Source organism: Schistocerca americana, chromosome 2 (assembly GCF_021461395.2).
Source record: "Schistocerca americana isolate TAMUIC-IGC-003095 chromosome 2, iqSchAmer2.1, whole genome shotgun sequence".
Lineage (NCBI taxonomy): Eukaryota > Metazoa > Arthropoda > Insecta > Orthoptera > Acrididae > Schistocerca > Schistocerca americana.
The window spans coordinates 290,678,766-290,705,037 of NC_060120.1; the positions used below are offsets into that span (position 1 = coordinate 290,678,766).

A 26,272-nucleotide genomic window follows, 5' to 3' on the forward strand; every position below is an offset into this window, starting at 1 on the left:
ACATCAAGTTCAAAGGGGTTGAAGCCCCACGACGTCGTTAGAGAAGGACTGAATCGTCTAAGGGAGGGGGGCGCTGTCAGCAGTATCAAACGTCGTCATGAGTGTCGCCCTTTTGCTCATCGCCCTGAGGCCTTTTCGTGACGATTATGAGCGGTGGTGTGTCTGAAGTGTCTTCGTCGGCAGCCAGTAAGAAAACGGGGCGATTTCAATGCTGGATGTCGCGGTTCTGACCCCACCACAGAGGTGTCAAAATAAGGGGTGGAATGTGGGTAAGAGGTGCTGTGACGACCTTACAATCGTGTGACACATCCACGGTGGCGCTGGGCAGAACTGTGGTGAAATTTGGTGCCACTGTGACATTATTAAACCACCGTATACTTCACACGAACTTCTGACCTGTGGTCTTTTTTTTCGCTTGTGTCAACACCTAGCTGTTTGTAGCGTCGCCGAGCCAGAGGGTGACATCGCAGGGCATCACGCTTTTGCATCGCCATAGAGCAAGGTTGTAGGCAATGGGAGACAATTACAGGACATTAAAAAAAAACAACCCTTTAAATGTGCCGTGTAGTGAAACTGAGGCAGCAGCCTTACCGCAGTGGATACACTGGTTCCCGTCAGATTACCGAAGTTAAGCACTGTCGGGCGTGGCTGGCACTTGGATGGGTGACCATCCGGGCTGCCATGCGCTGTTGCCATTTTTCGGGGTGCACTCAGCCTCGTGATGCCAATTGAGGAGCTACTCGACCGAATAGTAGCGGCTGCGGTCAAAGAAAACCATCATAACGACCGGGAGAGCGGTGTGCTGACCACACGCCCCTCCTATCCGCATCCTCATCTAAGGATGACAAGGCGGTCGGTTGGTCCCGATGGGACACTTGTGGCCTGAAGACGGAGTAGTGTATTTGAAATGTGTGTACGTACACATGTTTGAGTGAACAGCTTTTGTGGAAACGAACAAACAGCGGAAAGACTTGATGCAGCGGCGGAGCCTGGCGTGAGAGATACACCTGGCGAAGTTTACACATCAACAGCACATTTCTCGCATAATTTTGTGGTAAGTTTCGACCCTGATGTTAATAACCTTCACTTGATTGTACTCCGTCTTTTCAAGAGCTTTTAAATGCACTTAACAAAAGTACATCATTCCATTAAGAAACTATACTTGTTTTAACATCCCGGTTGACGCAGGAGTCATGTAGATTGAACATGTAAGAGAATTACGTGCCCTTCTGCATACTGTCGTAAGCCGGAAACCTCGATCTGATAACTTGAACAGCTCAGGAAATAAAAGGGCTGCAAGGTTACACTGCCTGAGAAAAATAGAGATGCGCCTAGAAGACTCGGTCTGAAAATAGTGTAACGTGGTACACTTACACACACTCAACGTATACATAAATGATTAGAGCTGCTGTAATTCTAAGGTCAGTCATCAATGCTGGAAATGCCCATAACAGAAAACTGTGCTACCGAAGCCATTAAAACTGCACTATGGAGCAATGGTAGGATGTCATTTGGTCGGATGAGTCTTGTTTCATTCTATTTCCAACTTCTGGCAGAGTTTACGCCCAAGAGTGAAAAATAACGGGGGTTTGATGATGATTTGGGCAGCCATATCGTGCTATTCGATGGGCCACATGGTTCCTCTGGAAGGTAGCATCACTGCCGAGGATTCTGTAACCAGTTTGGCTGAGCACGTCCCTCACGCGGTACAATGTTTGTTCTCCAATGCTAATGCTATAATCCAGGACGACAAGGCCCCTTTTCACACGGCTCGCATCGTCCAGAACTGGTTTTGTGAGCACCAGGATGAACTATCGCATCTCCCCTGGTCACCCCAGCCTCGCGATATAATTCAGCATTTGTTCCTTACGTTGGGGAGAAGGGTGCGTGATCCTCATCGTTACCAGGAGTTGCCAGTATTTTGTAGAAATGGCTCTGAGCACTATGGGACTTAACATCTGAGGTCATCAGTCCCCTAGAACTTAGAACTACTTAAACCTAACCTAAGGACACGAGGCAGGATTCGAACCTGCGACCGTGGCAGTCGCGTGGTTCCAGAGTGGTATTTTGCAGAAATAGTGGTATAAGATTCCCTTGAAAACCTTACAAGACCTATAGTTAGACGAATGGAACCTGTTTTGAATGCCACCGTCTTTGCTACACCGTATTATGCATGGAAATTTGTTGTGTTTTTGGAGTCTCCATATTTTTTGTCTAACGTCTGTATGTATATGATCGTAAAAGTAACGCCTAATGATCCCTTCTTTTGCCTATAAAAATATACTGGTGGTAAAAAATTGCAACACCAAAGAAGAATTGATGTACAGTAATGAAATTTCTGGAACACATTTGTCTAGGTAACATATTTAAGTGATTAGTATTGCAATATCACAGGTTAATGTAAACGCGGGATGAACCACTGAAAATGTGAAAAGCAGGTACGTTAATAACCAGTGCTGAGCGCTACCGTGCAAACGAGGATGCATTGTGTTGTACGCAAGTCGGGTGTCAGTTTGTGGGATGGAGTTCCATTCCTGTTGCACTTGGTCGATCAATACAGGGACGGTAAATTCTGTTTATGGATAACACTGGAGCTGTTGTCTAACGATGTCCCATATGTGTTATATTGGAGCCACATCTGGTGATCGAGTAGGCCGAGACAAGATGTCGGCATTCTGTAGCGCATGTTGGTTTACAACAGCGGTATTTGGGCGAGCGTTATCCTGTTAGAAAACACGCCTTGGAATGGTGTTAATGAATGGTAACACAGCAGATCGAATCACAAGATTGACGATCAAATTTGCATTCAAAGTGCGTGGGATAACCACGAGAGTGCCCCTACGAAATCTCACCTGAGACCATAACTCCATGTGTAGGTCCATAATGTCTAGCACGCAGACAGGTTGGTTGCAAGCCGTCAACTGGATCCATCTCTGGCATCGAGGTAGAACCAGCTTTCATCAGGAAACACAAGAGACCTCCACCCTGCGCTCCAGTGAGCTCTCACTTGACATCACTGAAGTCGCAAATGGTGGTGGTTTTGGTTCAGTGGAATGCATTCTACAGGTCGTATGTCTCGGAGATGCCCTTGAAATGACCGATTTGCAACAGTTCGTTGTGTCACTGTGCTGCCAGCTGCTGCTCAGATTGCTGTTGCAGATGGAGTACGATGCGCCAAAGCCATACGCCGAGCAACGGTCTTCCCTCTCGGTAGTGCTACGTGGTCGTCTTGAGGCTGGTTTTCTAGGGACCGTGCATTCTCGTGACAAGAGCTGCCAGCAGTCATGTAAAGTGGTTACATTCCTGCCAAGTCTTCCTGCAGTATCGCAGAAGGAACATACAGCTTCTCGTAGCCCCTCTACACGACCTCGTTCAAACTCAGTGAGGTGTTGACAATGGCGTCCTTGTCGACTTAAAGGTATTCTTGACTAAAATCAGCTCACCACCTCCGATCTGAAAGGTAACTTAACGCCCACGACCGTCACAGCGCGTATTTAATGCAAACCTGGTTTGCATACTTCTAGTGGTGCTACTAGCCCCTCTTTTGTGCGACTGTACGAAATTTTAATATCCATCATCTTTCCTATGTAGAGTAATGACTGCCAACTTTCGTTTGTATCTCACAATTCCTTGTAGGTGCTACGATTTTTTTTTTTCGTCAGTGTAGCTTTAATCCGAGTTTGATATGAATCTATGCAATATGTTATCTGATCGACGTAATGTTCCAGACAGGATGATGATAACAAATCCGACTGATGATAGCACGGAAAGTGATGAAACGTGTATGGGTAAAACAAAAATAAACAAAATGTTCTGCGTAGCTTCAGTCCGGAACTGCGCTGCTGCTGCTGCTACGGTCGCAGGTTCGAATCCTGCCTCGGGCATGTATGTGTGTGATGTCCTTAGGTTGGTTAGCTTTAAGTAGTTCTAGGTCTAGGGGACTGATGACCTCAGATGTTAAGTCCCAGAGTGCTTAGAGCCATTTGAATTTTTGTTCTCCGTAAAGCGCATATTGTGTCCAATTTCTCTTTGCAAGCACGTGACGTTGTAAGGATGACAGAACGTCGCTCGCAGAACATACAGATATGGCGAATTGTTTCGACCGCTGTGCCGCTATGCCGCCTGCGAGACGGGCGTGCAGCGCACGCAGTGTCGCGGAGAGGTCCTCGCCCCGCACCTAATCGATAGGCAGGCAGGCAACACGGAAGCGGCCGGCCCGGGTAGGCTCAGCACCGCTTCGCAACGTATTCTGCTGTGGGCCGGCGGAGGCGGCGGCGGCGGCGGCGGCGGTCGCGATAGAGGGGGAAGCCGCTGTGTGGGGTGAGGTGGGGCGGGGGAATAACTGCTGGAGGGCTCTCCCTGGCCGACACTACTTCTGGTCCTCCGCCACCAGCACTCAGCGAGCTCGCCGGGGCGGAACAGCGCTCTCCTAACAGCCTCGATCGCCGTTTATAGGCCTACGGAACGCCGTCACCGACTTAACAAGACGTCAGAAAGTGGCCAACTTTTGTTTTGCCACGACAGGTTTCAAGTCCCTATCATCAGATGGTACACAGTTCTTAATGATCGTTTATAGCGTTGTGGAAGTCCTCGTGTAGCCGTGCAAGACATAAACTAACGAAACAAGTAAGGACGGAATGTGGAGAGGTATTATGCGGACAGTATATCGTGGCTGAAATGATAATTAAATCAAGAACCTAATCTGTCAACAGGCGTTGATATACATCAACGGGGACAGTTGAAAAAGTCTGCCTCGACCGGAACTCAAACCCGGGATCCCCTGCTTACATGACAGACGCTGTACCGGGGGGCAATCATTTAAGTGCAGCTACTGCACCTGGGCAGCAGACAATCTCACCGAGTCCCGTAAGAGTTCGGGCAATGTGTGTGCATCCAGCACAGACGAAGAAGGTCAATGGCTGGTTAGCTGGTAATGAGTGTAATGGGCAGGGGCACTACGAATGTAGTGTGTGGACATTAAGTTGGGAATGTGGGTCTCACGGGGAGCGTGCAAGGGATACATCCCTGCAGTCGCACTATCCTCTGTGCCCTCGGTGGCTCAGATGGATAGAATGTCTGCCACGTAAGCAGCAGATCCCCAGTTCGAGTCCCGGTCGGGGCGCACGTTTTCAACTGTCCACGTTGATGTATATCAAAGCCTGTAGACAACCTGGGGTCTTGATTTAATTATCATTTCATTCTAAGAGATCGGCATGGTCACCGATGGTATCTGTTCTTTCGGACATGTCCGAAAGAACAGATACCATCTTCATATAGTTAAGGCTAACCAGTCATTGACCTTCTTCTTGTGTACTGGATGCACACGCATTGCCCGAATTCTTATGGGACTCGGTAAGATTGTCTACCGCGAGTAATGAGTGTAATGGGCAGGGGCACGACGAATGTAGTGTGTGAACATTAAGTTGGGAATGTGGGCCTCACGGGGAGCGTGCAAGGGATAAATCCCTGCAGTCGCACTATTCTCTGTGCCCTCGGTGGCTCAGATGGATAGAGCGTCTGCCATGTAAGCAGGAGATCCCTGGTTTGGGTCCCGATCGGGGCGCACATTTTCAACTGTCCCTGTTGATGTATACCAACGCCTGGCGACAGCGTAGGGTCTTGATTTAATTATCATTTCATTCTAAGAGAGCTGCATGGTCACCAATGGTATCTGTTCTTTCGGACATGTCCGAAACCATCTTCATATGTATATCGTGGCAGTCGGCCGCGACCGTAAACAAACGAGAATTTGGAGTGCCCGAGGGAAGAGGAGCGGTGCGGGGGAATAAAGCCCGCCTGCCTCACGAAGGGCTGTCATACTACGCCCGTGTTCTGTGCATGGTCATAGGGATCGCTAATTCCTTTTGTTGTGGTGAGAATCGCATTCGGATCCCTTTATGCACCAGGATTAGTCTCTTCACTCACTTCAAAATAAGAAGAAGAAGAAGAAGAAGAAGAAAACAAGCAATCCACAACACATAGCAAACTGGAATACACAAAGCATGTGGTAGTAGCTACAGCGCAATTGTTTCCTGCGGTTGGGAGTGGTAGTTCAAGGCCGACCTCTATCGGTCTCTTATGTAATCGTAGTTCAAAAACTCCCCACCTAAAACTTCCACGATATAATGTCCGCATAATGTCTAGAATTATTTACATTTGGAGGTCAGTTATTTGAATCCGTAGGATTAATCATGGTCCACAAATCACTTTGGAAAACATAAATTTCAGTTTTAAATTACGCAGCCTGCACATATGCACGAACAGGCTGACAATTTTAAGTTTCAACGCGGAACTTGAAACTCAAAGCCAAGATTGATAGCCTCCAAGCAGACAACACATGGATTCAAATACACAAACAAACATTAAACAAATAGATCTAATTCAAATTATTTCATAAAATGAAATCTTTCACGGCAGTGTGTCATAGTTGCTTATGAGTCTTTCGTGCTTGAAGAAACTTCTCAGTTCCCGACGCTTCGTCCAGATCTGCGCTGGACATCTTCGGAGGTGCTCCAGGCGACGCCGAGTCGGACGTCAGAGAGCGACATAAATACTGTGTAAAGTGGGCGTGGTCGAGTTTACACGTGATCAGCAGAGATAATCTTAGACAGAGATAAAATTTAACTATCGATTCTCGCCTGTCAATGGCAAAAACTTATCTATCGACTCTGCAGAGCCACTGTCTGCGTATCATTAAGTTGCATGGCTTCTTCTTTTCTGTCAAAATTATCACTTTATGGTTATATATTTCGGTGGCAGATGTGGACTCTGACCACAATCTATTGGTTATGAACTGTAGATTAAAACTGAAGAAACTGCAAAAAGGTGGGAATTTAAGGAGATGGGACCTAGATAAACTGAAAGAACCAGAGGTTCTATCTTTGAGAGAGATTATCTCTGCTCACCACGTGTAAATTAGACCACTCCCACTTTACACGGTATTTATGTCGCACTGTTATTGTAAGACTCAGCGTAGCCAGGAGAACTTCCGAAGATGTCCAACGCAGCTCTGGATGAAACGTCAGGAACTGAAAAGTTTCTTCAACCAAGGCCATACAGCCCGCAAGTTTAAAGTTATTTGACTGTAATTCACCATACTGTATAGAGCAGATGTAGATAATCACTTTCCAGAAGCAAATTTGGTTTTCCAGGTATTCTTATTGGAAGATCTCAGTTGTAGGACAGAATCGTACTTACGCAAGCTTTCTCGCCCACATGAATTTTGTTTCATCTGTGCATCATTATTCTGCTACTACGATGATCATAGCTACATGACATCCTCCCTGTATGTTTCGCAGCCTAATCAAGATAATACTGACGCACATTATTAACAAGAAGAAGAATAAGCTGACGATATTACAAAAAAGGGGTTGTTATTGCAGTTATACTGAAAATAAAACTTGAGCTTCTCATTTAGAGAAGGAGGAGCATTATTCGCCTTTAAGTACAGTATTTTTCATACAACTGGCTTCGTCTTAGCATACCTTGAAGTACAGTTAAATACAATAATCAGTTATCGTACAAGATTACGGGAAGCAAAGAGCTCATTCAACAACTAAAAGTTTCCAGAATGAGATTTTCACTCTGCAGCGGAGTGTGCGCTGATATGAAACTTCCTGGCAGATTAAAACTGTGTGCCCGACCGAGACTCGAACTCGGGACCTTTGCCTTTCGCGGGCAAGTGCTCTACCAACTGAGCTACCGAAGCACGACTCACGCCCGGTACTCACAGCTTTACTTCTGCCAGTACCTCGTCTCCTACCTTCCAAACTTTACAGAAGCTCTCCCACTTCTTTCAGGAGTACTAGTTCTGCCAGGTTCGCAGGAGAGCTTCTGTAAAGTTTGGAAGGTAGGAGACGAGGTACTGGCAGAAGTAAAGCTGTGAGTACCGGGCGTGAGTCGTGCTTCGGTAGCTCAGTTGGTAGAGCACTTGCCCGCGAAAGGCAAAGGTCCCGAGTTCGAGTCTCGGTCGGGCACACAGTTTTAATCTGCGAGGAAGTTTCAACTAAAAGTTTGTTTTGCTTATCACTTCCAACACTGATGAGTCATAACGTTATTACCACCTGCTTAATAACGATCAGTCTTTGAAACGCAATACGACAGCGATTCTGCGTGCCATCCCTTGAACAGTTCCTCGGTCGTCTTGCAGAGGTGTGTGTGGCAGCAGACGTCTACACACAGGTCACGCGATTACCATAAATTACCCGCCGGTATTTTGTGCGCGCGGATCTGGCGTCCGGTAGCGTCCCAGGTGTGTTCTGTTGGGCTCAGACCACGCGAAACAAAGACTTCGACGTGAATTCAGTATCGTGCTTCTCAGACCACTGCAACACGATTCTGGTTTGCGGAAGGGGCAGTTATCCTCCTCTAAGATGGATCACCGTCGAGGAAGTCAGCAAGTATGAGCGGATGGAGGTGGCCTGTAATAATGTTCATTGTTTCTGTTGTCCAAAGTGATTTGTGGACCAAATTTAATTTCACGGATGCTAATAATTGCAAGTAATGCCTTCAAGCCGGACTTAAGGTGCAGATAATTCCAGGTACCACGCCACATTCAGGGCTTACTTGTTTCGTTATTTCTTGCTTGCCACAGCTACACATTGACCCCCAACTAAATATAAATCTGGCTTCTCACGGTTGGACTCGGAGCGCTCCACCTCAAGTTGCTCCAGAGAGAAATTCCTAGGTACTCGAAGGTTTTGACTGGCTGCCGATCACGTAGCCAAACGCTGTCGGATGTTTACATCCCTCTACGCGCACTAGATTACGTGCATTTTGTGTTCAGGGTCAGTTGCCACTCTTTGCACCAGATGCTGAACTTCTCGAAATATCTCTTCAAATGGTTCAAATGGCTCTAAGCACTATGGGACTTAACATCTGAGGTCATCAGTCTCCTAGACTTAGAACTACTTAAACCTAACTAACCTACGGACATCATACACATCCTTGCCCGAGGCCCAAATATCTCTTCATTTCTAAAAAAAAAATTGCAACGAAGCGGTCTCCCTGAAATACAAGTGTGTAGTCTGCAAACATCATTATAGCGCTACTGACATCATGCTATCCACCAGGTTATTACACATACTTCTCCACTAAAAACGACCAACTGAGTTTTGTTAGCTGGAAAGTGTTCAGTCCAATTGTACATCTCTTTGTATATTCCGTATGCACGTCTTTGTTTACTAGACGACGGTGCAGAATGACTACCATGAACGGATATAAGTTTGGATTCATCATGTTGATTCTAACGGGAGCCTCCTACGGCCTACCGAACAACAAAATGAAACCACTGAGACAGGATTACAGTCCTGTGCTTCGGTCCTCCAACCCTTCTTAAAGACTGCTATAAGCTGTGCCTTTTCCAGTCACATGGCCCTGGTCATCTTTCCAGAGACCTACGGCGAACAGTTGCTACAAGAGGGGCCAATACAGTGGCATAATCTAATATGCAACAAGCAGAATTAGTTCCTTTTGACACATTTGAACATGAAATGATAAACAATGTTCTTACAATTATCACTGAGTAGTTTTCTGCAAACAGTCTCATTCGCAACTTCAAAGAGACACAGAAAATTCAGTCATGCACATCTAGAAGAACTATACATACAAAACAAGGTGGGAAGTTCAAAATTTGTGAGTATCCACTGGAAAAAAGACATTTTTGAACTCCTAATACAACACAGTTCAGCCACATTTGAGCTTCGAGTTACTGCAAATGCCTCTGCACTAAGCTAATTGACATTACTTCCGAATCTAATGTGCCCTTTTTCGTAATATAACAGTCACGTGCAGACTAAAATTATTCTGGTTTTTTTTCTTTTTTTTTCTTAACATGTTCCTGAAGCCATCGTTAGGAAGCTGCAAGTTGATACCTACATATGAAGGTTTTTGCAGCTAATCAGTTCATATCAGACATTTCCTGACCCGTTTAAGATATCTAGATCTGTTTTTTACCGAAATTGAGAAAGAGTCTTCATTAAGTGATTTACAGCCTCTTTTCATAGCTGTATTACTTATGGAGATACCCGCGTCAACTTCAAAAGGGTTCAAATGGCTCTGAGCACTATGGGACTTAACTTCTGAGGTCATCAGTCCCCTAGAACTTAGAACTACTTAAACCTAACTAACGTAAGGACAGCACACAACACCCAGTCATCACGAGGCAGAGAAAATCCCTGACCCCGCCGGGAATCGAACCCGGGAACCCGGGCGCGGGAAGCGTCAACTTCACTTTTTCACAGAGAACTAAAGTAATTCTTTCTACTAGTATCGTAGTTGAACGGCGTTTCTTCAAAATCAGTTTAGTAGTTTCGGAGAAATTACAGTATTTATAACAAAGGAAATTGTCTGTTTTGAACATGAAACCCATTGCTGCCTCATGCACAAGATGGAGTTGTAATACGAGCTGTCGCGTCAGGCTGAGGCGGTGCTCTAGATTTAAGAGGCTGGGAGAGTCTGCTTACAAAAGCGGAAGAGTGGAGGAAAGCTTCGTTTAAAACTTGTATCAGTCACACCCGGCTACTTGTAGTTGGGCCGACACACCAGCTGGAATGAAAAAGGACGTGGCATCTAGCGATGCTGTTGTTGTTTCCGCCAGAGCTCTGAAAGAAAGGTTAACGTTAATTTGTAAAACAGGGAACCGAAATATAAAGATTCTTAAATAATAACTTCGGGTCATGAGTTTAATCTCAAGATACACACTTGTGTTGCAAAATCACGTCAGCAACAGCAACTAACGGGAAATCACAAAAGAATGTGAACATAAACAGTCCCTTAAAATTGTATATAGGCCTATGTCATCAAATGTTCTAAATGTCCACCATCTACTGCAATTCACGTCTGCAGTCGCTGGTGCAAGAACTTCTGGACAGTGTATGGAAATTCCTTCGATACATTCCTGCTGCAATTCTGTGACAATTGGAAGAGTCAGGCCCTCTGCTGTTCCTGATCTATGTGAACGTCTAGCTTAGCGCCCGCTGCTTCGCTCTCGTAGACTGTATGGCCTGCAGAGATTTTTTTGGTTTTCATTTAATCGTATTTTTATGTTGTTCACAAATTACAACATCTTCTGAGCTTTTCACGCTAATTAAGGTGATATAAGCATGGTCTTTTCCGAATGCACTTCTGACTAAAAAGCGATTCTGGTAGCTGGAGTCCAAAGCTTTTCTCAATCATGTGTTTTGCGTTCTTGTGGAGGTATTTCTATAGCATCTTTCATCCCCTAGCAAATATTTCTTTATTTCCAACCGAGAAGTGAAATACCAAGTTTGATAAATTTAGCTTTGAAATTTTTTAATGTAACGAAATATCTATTTTTTTTAATTTTCATCGCCTATTGCGCTCTCTTAGGGGTTGAATTCCCAGAAACACTGAAACACGTATTTTTTAATTTTTAACCGACAAGTCAAATACCAATCGTCATAGACGTACGCTTAGTTTCTTTACTAATTATTTACTTCCAAAAAACTTTCACCTACTTTTTATCCCCTTAGTGGTTGAATTTCCAAAAATGCTGTAACACTTTTTTTTATTTTCTGGCTGAGAAACCAAATACCAGTTTTCGTAGTTCTAACTTCAAAATTCCCTTAATAGCGACATAGTTTCAAAAAAATTTGTCTTCCCCTATTTCATCCACTTAGGAGTGGAATTTCGGACAATCCCTTCGTAAACGATGCCTACAGTACAAGATCGACACCCGCTCCAAACTTCAAGTTTCTGTCCATAGCGGTTTGGACTGGGCGATGACGAGTCAGTAAGTCACGACATTTCCTTTCATACATAGAGATTTAGGAGACAATCTTAGCAGCCGTCCTAGAGTGTTTGCAGATGATAGAGTCATTTACAGTCTTGTAAAGACATCAGAAGATCAGAACCAATCGCAAAATGATTTAGACCAAACATGTGTATGGTGCGAGAAGTGGCAATTGACACCAACTAATGAAAACTTTTAGTTTATACCTAAGAGTAGAGAAAGGAGTCCATTAAATTTCAATTACACGATAAATCATATAAATCCAAAGGCTGTCAGTTCAATTAAATAGTTAGAGATGACACTTATGTACTACTTAAATTGGAACGACACACAGATAATGTTGTAGGGAAGACAAACCAAAACACTTAGAAGATGCAACAAATCCACTGAAAAAACTGCCTGCACTGCGCTTGTCCGTCCTTTGTTAGAGTACTGCTGCACGGTATGGGGCCCACACCAGATGGATTGACGGAGGTCACCGAAAAAATTCAAAGAACGGAAGCTCGTTTTGTAGTATCGCGAAATTGGGGAGAGTGTGTCGCGGTATGATAGGCGAGACGGGGTGGCAATCATTAAAACAAAGGCGTTCTTCATTGCAGCGAGATGTTTTCACGAAATTTCAATCAGAAACTTTCTCCCCCGAATGCGACAGTATTTCGTTGGCGACTACCTACTGCCCGATCACGATATTACTGCACTTGGTCTCCCGTGGCCGCTACCGGATGCAACAGTGACGTTATAGCAAACAAGTACAGTGGAGACTCCTGGAGCGTCACGTCAGCGATCAGCCATCTCCGGCTGCAGCAGAAACTTGGAGCGCTGCCCCAACCACAGTGAGAGCTGGGACTGTGACGAAGCTTCTGCTGTGATAAAGGTCACAAGCGAGGGCGCTGCTCGCCACTCTATCTCTAGCACTTCATCAGTCCCCCCCCCCCCCCCCCCCCCCTTGATGATGTAGCGACGGACGAAACTTGAGGGATTAATGGCGCAAGGTTATATTTAGTCGCGACGGGAGGTTGGGATTTTGCGTCCGTGACGGTCGCTGACAAATGTGATGAAGACCAGGAACGTGGCACCTACCCAAGTGATGCAGGCAGCATTCATACGGGATGGGGTCCATGCATTACAGTGTGCAGCAGCTGTAGCCTACAGTGACTATACAACTCTGACGAGTGTTGGTGGAACCCTGACCAGTATAGGACTCTGAAAACTATCCACCCATTCTGCTGCCGTCCCTACAACGTCAGACAGGCGTGCTATTTCAGAGGAACGAAGCCTGTGCCAAAATTTCTCATGTCACCCAACACGCCCAATTTTTGTCGACACTTGTACACTACTGGCCATTAAAATTTCTGCACCAAGAAGAAATGCAGATGATAAACGGGTATGCATTGGACAAATATATTATACCAGAACTGACATGTGATTACATTTTCACACAATTTGGGTGCATAGATCCTAAGAAATCAGTACCCAGAACAACCACCTCTGGCCGTAATAACGGCCTTGATACGCCTGGGCATTGAGTCAAGCAGAGCTTGCTTGGCGAGTACAGGTACAGCTGCCCATGCAGTTTCAACACGATACCACAGTTCATCAAGAGTAGTGACTTAAGTATTGTGACGAGCCAGTTGCTCGGCCACCATTGACCAGACGTTTTCAATTGATGAGAGATCTGGAGAATGTGCTGGCCAGGGCAGCAGTCGAACACTTTCTGTATCCAGAAAGGCCCGTACAGGACCTGCTACATGCGGCCGTGCATTATCCTGCTGAAATGTAGGGTTTCGCAGGGATCAAATGAAGGGTAGAGCCACGGGTCGTAACACATCTGAAACGTAACGTCCACTGTTCGAAGTGCCGTCAATGCGAACAAGAGGTGAGCGAGACGTGTAACCAATGGCACTCCACACCATAACGCCAGGTGATACGCCAGTATGGCGATGACGAATACACGCTTCCAATGTGCGTTCACCGCGATGTCGCCAAACACGGATGCGACCATCATGATGCTGTAAACAGAACCTGGATTTATCCGAAAAAAATGACGTTTTGCCATTCGTGCACCCAGGTTCGTCGTTGAGGACACCATCGCAGGCGCTCCTGTCTGTGATGCAGCGTCAAGGGTAACCACAGCCATGGTCTCCGAGCTGATAGTCCATGCTGCTGCAAACGTCGTCGAACTGTTCGTGCAGATGGTTGTTGTCTTGCAAACGTCCCCATCTGTTGACTCAGGGATCGAGACGTGGCTGCACGATCCGTTACAGCCATGCGGATAAGATGTCTGTCAACTCGACTGCTAGTGATACGAGGCCGTTGGGATCCAGCACGGCGTTCCGTATTACCCTCCTGAACCCACCGATTCCATATTCTGCTAACAGTCATTGGATCTCGACCAACGCTAGCAGCAATGTCGCGATACGATAAACCGCAATCGCGATAGGCTACAATCCGACCTTTATAAAAGTCGGAAACGTGATGGTACGTATTTCTCCTCCTTACACGAGGCATCACAACAACGTTTCACCAGGCAACGCCAGTCAACTGCTGTTTGTGTATGAGAAATCGGTTGGAAACTTTCCTCATGTCAGCACATTGCTGGCGTCGCCACCGGCGCCAACCTTGTGTGAATGCTCTGAAAAGCTAATAATTTGCATATCACAGCATCTTCTTCCTGGCGGTTAAATTTCGCGTCTGTAGCACTTCATCTTCGTGGTGTAGCGATTTTAATGGCCTGCAGTGTAGCTGGCTTGCCAAGGATTTGAGCCCTACTGAATTTGTGTGGGGCGCGATGTGATGGCGTCTGGTCCCAACTTATCACCAGCAGCATCCCCATATCAGTTGCGATCAGTAGTAGATATGATGTAGAACATTTCTCGAGATGAAATATGACACAGGTACAGTATTGTGGTCTAGATAGCTGATCCTGTACAGGATGACCCAGGAGGAATGGCCAATATTCAGGTATATGACGGGAACGATCATTAGAAGGTGGAAAGAAATGTAGTGAATATGATGGTCTCCAAAACGTATACCTTAAGAGCTACAAGAACTTCTTCATCTTCGATACTATGAAATAAATCTCTTCTACTGCATGTTCTTTGCTTTCCATATTTTCAGGGAAGGTAATTTAGACCAAAAGAAGGAAAAATTTTTGGAAAACATGGGCTCTTAATTGCAGACCTAGAGAGTTATGAGCACACGTTCAGTATGGGAGATGTGTTTCACAGTAGCGAAAATAAGCAGGTGCTCATAGTTCTTAAGGTATGCATTTCCCAGGCTACCTCTCCCAAAATATGGGAAGCAGAGAGAGTGCAGTAGAAGAGATTTGTTTCACAATACCTAAGATGAAGAAATGCTCATAGCTCTTAATGTATGCACTCTACAGCCCACCGTTGCTGGACATTTTTGCTTCAAATGATCGTTACTGTCATATCCGTGAACATTGACCATTCCTCTAGGGACACTCTCTGTACTTAGGGTCCAGAACTTTTTAGAATACCACAGGAGTGGGCTACTCACCAGCAGAGCAAGGTGAAGAGCGCGAGCGTCCACTTGAGCACGGTGATGCTGTGGCGGGGCCGCGGCTTGCGGTCGCAGCAGCGCGTCAGCAGGTACACCAGCAGCACCAGCAGCGTCAGGATGAGCCACGCCGCCGGCAGCGAGCCCAGGATGCCCAGCGCCTGCAACACCACGCGTCCCATCACGTCACCACACACATCACATCACGTCAGTAAGGTGACACAGACACACACCATCGGGCGGCGGACGGCGAGTATCGTCTACACTGTATGGTCAAAGGTATGAGGGCACTCCTATGTATTGCGAAATTAACAGCTAGATGTCATGACCTGCGGGTCTACCAGTATTAAGAAAAGCCAGAATGGGCCGGTCGGGAGAGTTCAGTGACTCCGAAAGTGGACTAGTCATTGGATGTCGACTTTTGGTGATGCCATTGTGGAAAAGCAAGACCGAGCAGATTTCGTGTATTGACGTCCACGGACCGTCAAGCATTGCGGAGGGTGATAGCAAAAAATAACAAGGGTTCGGTTGAAGGAATCACTCCTGAATTCCAAAGTGCTCGCAGCAGCCCAGCTAGCACGGCGACTGTGCGTTGAGAGTTACAAATAATGGGGTACAGGGGTCGGGCAGCTTCTCATAACCACACATTTAGGTACTCAACGTTGAGCGACGCTTCAAATGTATAAAGAGCGGCGCCGCTGGACAGGGGTGATTGGAAATGAGTGGTAACGCTATACCCTGCGACAATTCGATTGACAGGCTCAGAGAGCGTTAGTGCGATCATGCATAGTGCCAACAGTGAAGAACAAAGAACGCGAGTATTTCGGTCAGGGGGTGTTTTTCGTGGTTAGGGTGTGGAAGTATATGAACACATTTTCCACCATTGTGTATTGCTTACAGTAGAGAATCCGTTCAGAGATGATGACTGTATCAGCAAGGCAGTGCACCCTGTCAGAGCACCGACCATGAGGCAATGGTTTGTGGACGACAACATTCCTGGGATGAACTGACCTGCCCAAAGACCCGACGTGAACCCAATGGAGCCGGCCGGAGTGGCCGTGCGGTTCTAGGCGCTACAGTCTGGAGCCGCGTGACCGCTACGGTCGCAGGTTCGAATCCTGCCTCGGGCATGGATGTGTGTGATGTCCTTAGGTTAGTTAGGTTTAACAAGTTCTAAGTTCTAGGGGACTGATGACCTCAGAAGTTAAGTCCCATAGTGCTCAGAGCCATTTGAACCATTTGAACCTGTTTATTTCTACAATGGTTTACGTCAGTTTACAGCTTGAACATTTAGCTATTTTTCGACATAATCACCATTTCTGTCAATGCATTTTTGTAGATGCTGTGACAGTTTTTGTATGCCCATGTCATGCCAGCTCGCCGCTATGCTGTTCAGTAAGTTATGAACCTCTTCTTTCACCTCGTCGTCGGAGCTGAATTGCTGAGGCCACAATTAACGCTGACAGGTACTGTGAGACTCTGAAAAAACTCAAACGGGCAATTCAGAACCGGAGGAGAGGAATGTTGAGCAAGGGCGTACACATTCTCCATGCCAACGCTCGCCCACACATCGCTCGGCAAACCGTTGCTCTCCTGCAACAGTTTCAGTGGAACGTAATCACCTACCCACCCTATAGTCCTGACTTGGCGCCCAGTGACTATCTCCTGTTCCCTAGGTTAAAAGAACATTTGGCCGGAAAACGATTCAGCTTCGACGACGAGGTGAAAGGAGAGCTTCATAACTTTCTAAACAGTATGGCGGCGAGCTGGTATGACATGGGCATACAAAAACTGCCACAGCGTCTACAAAAATGCATCGATAGAAATGGTGATTATGTCGGGGATTACCCTTGTACCTCCTTCTATACACTGCAAGACACCCTACTGTGTGTCGCGGGGGATACTTTGTGCAACAGTGTCTCTTCCAATTGTTTTTTATTCCAGTCTTTGATCACAATATGAATTCTTTAGAAGATCCAATGACTGTTGTGGACTGACAAGACAGCCAATCCACTATGACAGGAAGCCGAAAGGCACGCGTTTAAGCTCACGCAGGCTTGCGTGAGGTCTGGAACAGGACACGGATTTTAGACTTCAGGAAAAAGGAGGTAACTGGTAGAATACTTAACTTTAATCCATAATAGGTGAACATCGCTCTTGACGGTACATGTTTTACAGCATCAATAGTAACTGGTAATGGCGCCTTGCTAGGTCGTAGCAAATGACGTAGCTGAAGGCTATGCTAACTATCGTCTCGGCAAATGAGAGCGTAATTTGTCAGTGAACCATCGCTAGCAAAGCCGGCTGTATAACTGGAGCGAGTGCTAGGAAGTCTCTCTAGACCTGCCGTGTGGCGGCGCTCGGTCTGCAATCACTGATAGTGGCGACACGCGGGTCCGACGTATACTAACGGACCGCGGCCGATTTAAAGGCTACCACCTAGCAAGTGTGGTGTCTGGCGGTGACACCACAATGACCATCCTCAGATCTAATATACAAATATATACAGCTAGCCAGCCGTGTGTCTTTCAACATAATACAGCAATACGTATCACAATGTACTAGCATACAACCAGGGAGATGTACAGAAAATACGGTAAAACGTACTTTTTTACACCATGTCTTAAAGAGATAAGCCCATAATGGCATCGTCAAACCATATATATATATATATATATATATATATAATCAGCATAGCATCGTCATATAGATCTAAAATGTTGCTGTTGTTGTTGTTGTTGTCGTCTTCAGTCCTGAGACTGGTTTGATGCAGCTCTCCATGCTACTCTATCCTGTGCAAGCATCTTCATCTCCCAGTTCGTACTGCAGCCTACATCCTTCTGTATCTGTTTAGTGTATTCATCTCTTGGTCTCCCTCTAATATTTTTACCCTCCTAAAATAAGGTGTAGAGTAGGCCGCATCGTCCACACAGTCATTATTGCAACTGGCTACTGAAGTACAGTAGCGACCAGAAATCTGTTTGCCTACATCATCCCTAGATGCCGCTACTGTCGGCTTAGATGTAGTCATCATATAGATCTAAAATAAGGTGTAGAATAGGCCGCATCGTCCACACAGTCATTATTGAAACTGGCTACTAAAGTACAGTAGCTACCAGAAATCTGTTTGCCTACATCATCCCTAGATGTCACTACTGTCGGCTTAGATCTAGTCATCATTTACGCTAAATTTATATGGGTAACTGTATTCGTCTTTTAATGTATCACAATTTAGTTTGCCTGATTGTATGATAGTACATTGTAATACGTATTGCTGTTTTATGTTGAAAGACACACGGCTCACTACGTGTATATATTTGTATATTATAGGTCTGAGGATGGTAATTACGGACTGAAACCGGTCATCGTCTAAAGAATTCATATTGTGATCAAAGACTGGAATAAAAAACATTTGACAGTATTGGATCACTGTTTGTATACGCGACCACGTCGCAGTTGGGTGAAAGAGTCTCTTCCGCCCTTCCTTGTTCCAGTCGCAGATGGTGCTCTGGTAGAACGACTGCTGGTAAGTCTCTACATCAGTTCGAATCTCCGTAATTTTACCTTCAAGGTTTTTTCGCGAGTTATACGTAGGAGAAAGCAATACATTTGTTTACTCTTCTAGGAACGTACGCTCTAGGAATTTTAACAGCAAACCACATCGTCACGCAGAACGCCTCTCTTGCAGCGTCCGCCTCTGAAGTTGGCTGAGTATCTCCGCGAACCTTTCGCTTAGTCAACCAACCTGAAACGCAGCGTGCTGCTCATCTTTGGATCTCCTCTGTTTCCTCTGTCAATCCTATCTGGTACGGACACCAGACTGACGAGCAGTATTCAAGTACTGGTCGAACGAGTGTTTTGTAAGCTACTTCCATTCCTGATGGACAACTTTTCCTGAGGATTCTTCCAGTGAAGCTCTGTTTGCAATTTGCCTTAAAAAATGGTTCAAATGGCTCTGAGCACTATGGGACTCAACATCTGTGGTCATAAGTCCCCCAGAACTGAGAACTACTTAAACCTAACTAACCTAAGGACATCACACACATCCATGCCCGAGGCAGGGTTCGAACCTGTGACCGTAGCAGTCGCGCGGTTCCGGACTGAGCGCCTAGAACCGCTAGACCACCGCGGCCGGCGCAATTTGCCTTATCCGCGATTAATTTTATGCTCTCATTTCACTTTAAATCGCTCCGCATACATAGTCCTACATATTTTATGGATATCAGCGCTTCCAGTAATCGTTCTGGAATCACGGTATCATACAATAATGGGTCTTTCTCCCTATTTATCATCAATATGTTACATTTGTCTATGGCGAGTGCCAATAGCCATTCCCTCCACCACGCGTCGATCCTCTTCAGATCTTCAAGCATTTCGCTACAATTTTCTAGCGTTGCGACTTCTCTGTGTGAAAAAGCAGTATAACACTTGCTTGGGGTACGCCGGAACTTACCTTTAAGTCTGAACATTTTTCTCCGTTCAGAGTGACATGTTCTGTCACACAGTTGGTCTGATATTCCGCACACTCGTGTTTCTCATCAGGCGGCAGTGTGGAAGTGTACAGAACGCCTTCCGCATGTGAAGGAACATGGCAAGAACCTAAGCACCGGTATCGTCTGCTTTCTGGGTCTCTCAGACAAACAGAGCGAGCTGAGTTTCAGACGATCGTTGTATTCGGAAACCATTTCATTCCCACAGAGGAGATTTTCGGTCTCCAGAAACTGCATAAAACGCAGAGCACAAAATATTCTCCACAATGGCACAAGAAACAGACGTCACAAGTAAAGGCCTATAGTGGTTCGCGTCTATTAGACGACTCTTCTTGAAAACGACAATGACCTGCGCTTTTTTTCCAATCATTAGCAACGCTTTGCTCCTCCAACGACATACGGTACATTGCTGCTAGAAAAGGAGCCAGCTCTTTCGCATACTCGTCGTAGAATCGTACTGGTACCGCTTCCGCTCCAGTGGCCTTTTCTCTGTTGAGGGATTTCAGTTGCCTCTTATTTCGGTATCTGCCATTTTGACATTCTGTGGCGATTTAATGGAGGAACCACAATACGATCTTCCTCAGCGAGACAGTGTCGGGCAAAGATGTTTACTGTTTCGAGCTTGATTATGTCCTCACTCGTTTAGATGCCACTATTGTCGCAGCCATGACCATGGGCTGATGCAAGGCCTCCCTCCAAGTTCATGCGACTGTTCGCTACAGCACAGCACCAGAGGAGATATTTCAGTGGGCCATGCCTCGCTGTATACTAGTTTCTGGGTGAGTGAAATTGCTCGATGAGGGCCAGGAACCTATGAAAGATGACACCCGATATGAAATGACAAGAAACAAAAAATTTACAAAATGGGTTTCATGCTGTTGATCTTGTGAACACCGACCACTGAATGATTGCACAAGTGACAGCAAAGACTCTACTACGAGAATATGCTCAAGAGATTAAGAAATAAACGCGCTAGACCGTGAAAGGCGATCGCCCAAACTTGGCACCTGTACCACCGCCACCACGATGACTTCCAGCTCCCAGCCACAACTTTCTCCGCATTTTGAGACTTCTAGCCAAGAATACAAAATTGAAACTTGTCTCCGGTGCCCTACTTATTTACCTGTCTCCAGCAGACTTTTCTATGTTCCCAAAAACCGAGAACAGCCGGGAAAGATTAAAAGTGAACCCTTTTGAGACGATCGAAGGGATCTAAACCGACGTTACAGAGCCCCGAAACTGGGACCCAGTCGACGCCTTCATAGGTGTCTACCGCGCGTGACAGATGCATAGGAAACAGGGGTCTATTTCCAAGAATTTTATACGTTTGTAACAATATCTTGGATATTTTTTACGCATATATTTGCATTACTTTCCACAAACGGCTTCCGTTTAAACTGCAATGGCTGAAAAACGTCAGTGGAGCGAGATAAGGGTGGCTAAAGCCCGCAGCATTCCATGGTGAGGTGAAAACAGCAACGCTTTGCTGAAGCTGCGACGGTAGCCTCAGTGAATCGACAGCTCGCTGCCTGCCCAGATGCGGTGTTTTGACACATTATACCATAGCAGCGGTTTTTTCAAACTTTCGTTACATGTAAAGAAGAGGTATACATGTAAGAATTAAAACAAGTATCATGAAAAATCAGAAGTGAATGAAATGAAACCCGTAATCACCTGATACAATGAAACATTCTGCAGAGCAATAAAAGAAAGTTACATCCAGAAACCAGTATTTCCTTGATGTACTATGCGCTGGTGTACGAACTTCTACGTATAGAGGCAAAGAACCAAGCAAGCTTTGAAATCTCAGTATTCCTAGCAAAAAGTGGACCAGCGGCATTCTATTGGAATGAGGCTCAAAATACTAAGGGCAGTCAAATGAAAACGAGACAGATGGGAAAAAATGTAAGTGAACTCTTTATTATTTCAAAAGTAATCGCCCTCAGTGTTAACACACTCTAAGAGAAAAAGAATGAAAGAAAGAAACGACGCACCACGAAAGAATTATCCGAATGGGGCGGAAATCGATAGATGTGATGTACATGTACAGAAAATCAGTTTATTACATACAAAAACTGGACCATTTATTCCAGAGAAACAGGTTCAAAAATTGAGCAAATCAACAACTCGTTGGACCACCCCTGTCCCTTATGCCAGCAGGTATTTGGCTTGACATTGACTGACAAAGTTGTTGGATATCCTGAGGGATGTCGTGATAAATTCAGTCGTTGGATATCCTGAGGGATGTCGTGATAAACTCTGTCCAGTTATCGCGTTAGACCGTCAAAATCCGAATGGTTGGACGGCGCTGACCATAATGTTGCAAACGTTTTCTCACTTGAGGATCTCTCCTCAAACGAGGAAATGTTTGCAACATTATGGTCAGGGCCTTCCAACTTGACGATCTAACGCGCCATTGGACAGAATTTAGCACAATATTCCTCTGGAGGACGTCCAACAACTCTGTCAATCAATGCGAAGCCAAATAACTGCTTGCATAATAGTCAGAGGTGGACCAAGATGTCATTGGCTTGCTCAATTTGTGAAGCTCTTTCAGGTGAATAAATCATCCAATTTTTCTGAAACTTTTACCATTTGTCTGTCTGTACTTGTACGTCACATCTGCTGATTTCCGTCCCTTTCGGATAATTCATTTGTTGTGCTTCTTTTGGTCTTAGGGTTTACATTTATCGCACTGTGAAACAAGATAGTCAGTATCTTCGTGGAAAACTGTTTGTGGTTGGCTGTGGAACCACGATTGTACCCAGACGTGCACCTCTCCGTCCGAAGCAAATCGACGATCACAACAGTCTTTCTTGATGGCTCCAAAAATATGGAGATCTCGTGGGGAGGGATCGGGACTGCAAAGAGATTGTGTAAGGGCTTCGCAGCGAAATATCTCCAGCGTAGTCGAAACTACATGCCGACAAAACACCCCCCCACTTATTGCCACGGTTGCCTTGAGAACGCTGCAGAAGTTTCGCTGAGACGCTCTTCCACATCCTGGGTAGAGTACCGACCCGTCCTCAAGAGTTTCCCATATTTTTAGAGGTCTGAAGAGAGACGTTTATGGCCGTCGGTTTGCTTCCGACGAAGAGGTACACGCCTGAGTACAATCATGGTTCCACTGACAACCACAAACATTTTTTAGTGAAGGCATTGACCGTCTTGTCTCACAATGGGATAAATGTATTAACAATTACTTTTGAAATAATAAACAGCTAACTTACTTTTCCCATCTGTCTCGTTTTCATTTGATTGCCCCTTATAGATTAATGTTCCAGCTATGCACCTGTGGTCGTGAAATTTGAACCAGCCGGGATCGTCCACGATTCCGCGCATTGGGGCTCCGGAAGCGTCACCTGGAGGAAGACAGCGTTGTGCCTTAAACAGAAGCGAGGCGTCTCGCAAATTGCTGGGCTGTTGACTGCTGCGTCCACGAATCGTTGCATTCTTTTCCGACTTCCTTACACATTGCACTGGAGTGGCGTTGCGTCCTGTACGAATTTTAACAACAGTGAAGGAAAGCACATTCAGAACAGCTATCACCACAGGTCATTGTCGACGGGTTGCAGCGTCTCGTGACATGACGTTTGCTTCACAGACCGATCGAAAGTCCTCAGCAAACGGGGTGTGGTCGCTCCTACACGTTTCATAAACTGTGTATCGAATCGAAATAGAGGTTTCGGTAGCATGAGATTTTGCTGTGCGAGTAATATCAGTAATTATCTTAACGGAAATAGTTAAAGAATCTCTTTGAATGAAACTGTTCTGCCCTCCGGAAGATACGGAACATAGACACGCGTGGAGGAACGCCGAGTTGCCTAGTAGGTGCCACTGACAAGGGGACCGTGCCTAATCGTTGTCATCCATTTCGTCCACTTTTAAGGTATACGCAGGGCTTTTCCAGAAATGAAAGAGACTGAAGTGGGGGCTCGAGATGGCCATGCGTTTAGAGAAAATAGCATTGTCGGCGTGAATCGGGTGAGGCATTAGCGTAATCCCCAGGCAGCGGTTGCGGCGCAGCACAGAACGGTAATCCGATAGTCGCGTGGTCGAGTCCTTATGCAGGAATATTTTTGTCAACTTTTACGGTGCTTAAACTGCAAATAAACATAAATAATGTTTAACATATTGCACCTATAAATAATTTCATATAAGACACGAAAAGAATATGTAAAGGAAAATTTCGGATTTGAAATTACAGCGACGTACAAGAGTATTCAGACACAGGTTACATGCGTATCTCACGGTCGACTGTGACTGATGCATACACGGAGCGTGTATCTGCCTGCGTATGTGCCATAATGCAGGGAATATTTCCAAAGACGTCGACTATGAGAATGTCACCGTACCCTCTACCTGGAACGATTAGTTCTGTGTAACCATCACAGGCGTGTGTTTTACTCTGGACAAAAGTAATCAGACATAGCCCAACTTGACAAGTTAACCGCAGTATCAAGGCACAACTCGGCCGCAGCACGCAGTCAGTGTACGCAAGGCAGCTGTCTCGTACTACAGGACAGCACAGGTCTCGCCAAAAGACACCAGCGTAGCACCATGCCTCGTAAAGGTAGGTAAACGACAGCGGGAGAGCGAAGGCTTATCGTGCGGGTGCATAGTGAGGGAAAATCATATGCAGGAGTAGGCAAAGTCGTCAACCGAAGCCGAAAAACTATATTTAGTATCGTCCAGAAATGGAAAGAAGAAAAAACTCTCGTCAATCGCCCACGACAGGGGCGTCCTCAGAAACTCACGAACAGAAACAAGAAGAAGATAGTCCGAATGGTGAAAAACGACCCGCGGACAACGGCCCCTGCTATATCTGCAGAACTGGCAGAAGGCGTTGGTACCGAAGTTAGTTAGAACGGTGCGCAGATGCCTGCACGGTGCTGGCTGGGTACGATGCCAGAGTGCCAAGGCGCAAACCGTTCGTCAGTGAGTGTAACGCAAAAAAGCGGATGGTTTTTGCAGAAGAATTTGTCGGCAACGATGTGATCTTCTGGGACAAGATTCAGTGGAGTGATGAATGCAATTTTACTTTGAGCCACGTCGATGGCCGCAGTTTAGTGTGGCGTCAAGCAAGTGGGAGCCCAAAAGCATGAAGGAGACAGTGTGATGGAGTGGGGATGCATGTCTTCCACAGGTGTTGGCGAGCTTGTCTTTATTGAAGGCACCATGGACAAATTTGTCTATCTCGCTATACTCAACAAAAGCTGACGAAAAGTGCTGCGAAGTTGGATCTTGGAGGTGACTTTTATTTCCAACAAGACAATGATCCTAAGCATACGGCGGAAATTTTCAAACTGTGGATACTACACAACACGCCTCATCTCTACATTACCCCACCGCAGTCTCTGGACCTCAATCGCATCGAAAACATCTGGAATGAACTGAAAACGAGACCACAAAAACGACATGTGAGCAGTTGGACACATTTGCGCGCATTGATAGTAGAAGAATGGGTGACTATCGGTTCGGATATAAAGAAAAAGGTTGTTTACTCCATGTCACAAAGACAGGGCTGTAATACAGAGAAAGTGACACATTACCAAACTCTGACTGCTGAGAGTCTGAATACTTTGGCCCATTGTGTATTTCGAATTTCTTTGTTTCTTTTTTACATAAGGCGTGTCGTGTTACTTGTTGTTCTGCATATGTTCAGATTGACATATGTATTACACATTTATAAAGAATAAAATATATGTTTTGAGTTAAAAACACATGTAAGGTTTCCTTATCTGATTACTCCCAGCGTCTGAATACTTTTGTCCGCCTCTGTAAGTTCCAAAAGGTTATTATACGACGTGCATGACTGTTTTGTGTATAAAATTAAATCCGTTATTATTTTACGGTGTATGTTTTACGTGTGCTGGGGTATACTGAACGTAAAAACAAGGGAAGAAGAAATTTTCTCGGCCTCCTGCACACGTTATAAACGCAGAATTTTTACAATTACATAATTCTTTCAAAATATCTCCACCCTGCGATAAATTGAGAATTTCGGTCGGCAGTGAAGCGTGGACGGCTAACCGAAGCAGTTAAGACGACCGCCCGCGTAAAGCGGGGACTCGGGGGTCGAATCACGGTTCGGCACAAAATTTCAACTTTGGCCACTGAATTATTTAAATGTCCAATTGCGACTGACTTCGGTACCTCCCTCGAAACACTGCTTATGTTTTTAACGGTATAGGCGAGCTTTTAAAAATAGCATTGTGATACACACCTTGTTAAAATTACTGAAGAAAAGGGAGAGAGAAAGTTGCTAAACAACACTGCCAGTATGGCACAGTAGTCGTCCTGTTGTGCAACGTTCATGAGGTAATGGAGCTGGTAACGGACCGTTTTGGTGGCCTTCGAATCTAGTTCCAGCATAAGTCTTGCATCTTTTTTAGTGATATGTATGACTGCGAACATTAAGAAATGTTACGTCACTATATGGTTCCTTATAAAAGCTTTCTGATATTTTTTCAATAGATAACTCAGTTTTAAAAAAATGGCCAAGTGCCAG

General features: G+C 45.5%; 1 protein-coding gene and 1 pseudogene across 2 annotated transcripts in view; one reads left to right on the forward strand and one right to left on the reverse strand.

The window, feature by feature from the left end:
* LOC124595736 (protein tweety) overlaps positions 1 to 26,272 on the reverse strand; it is a 178,387-nt gene that overhangs the window by 51,256 nt on the left and 100,859 nt on the right. For both annotated transcript variants that reach the window (XM_047134612.1, XM_047134611.1), the window contains exon 2: positions 15,272 to 15,432. In XM_047134612.1, the coding sequence (XP_046990568.1) occupies positions 15,272 to 15,432 (161 nt within the window). The remainder of the gene's footprint in view (positions 1 to 15,271; positions 15,433 to 26,272) is intronic.
* Positions 578 to 695, forward strand: LOC124597429 (annotated as a pseudogene).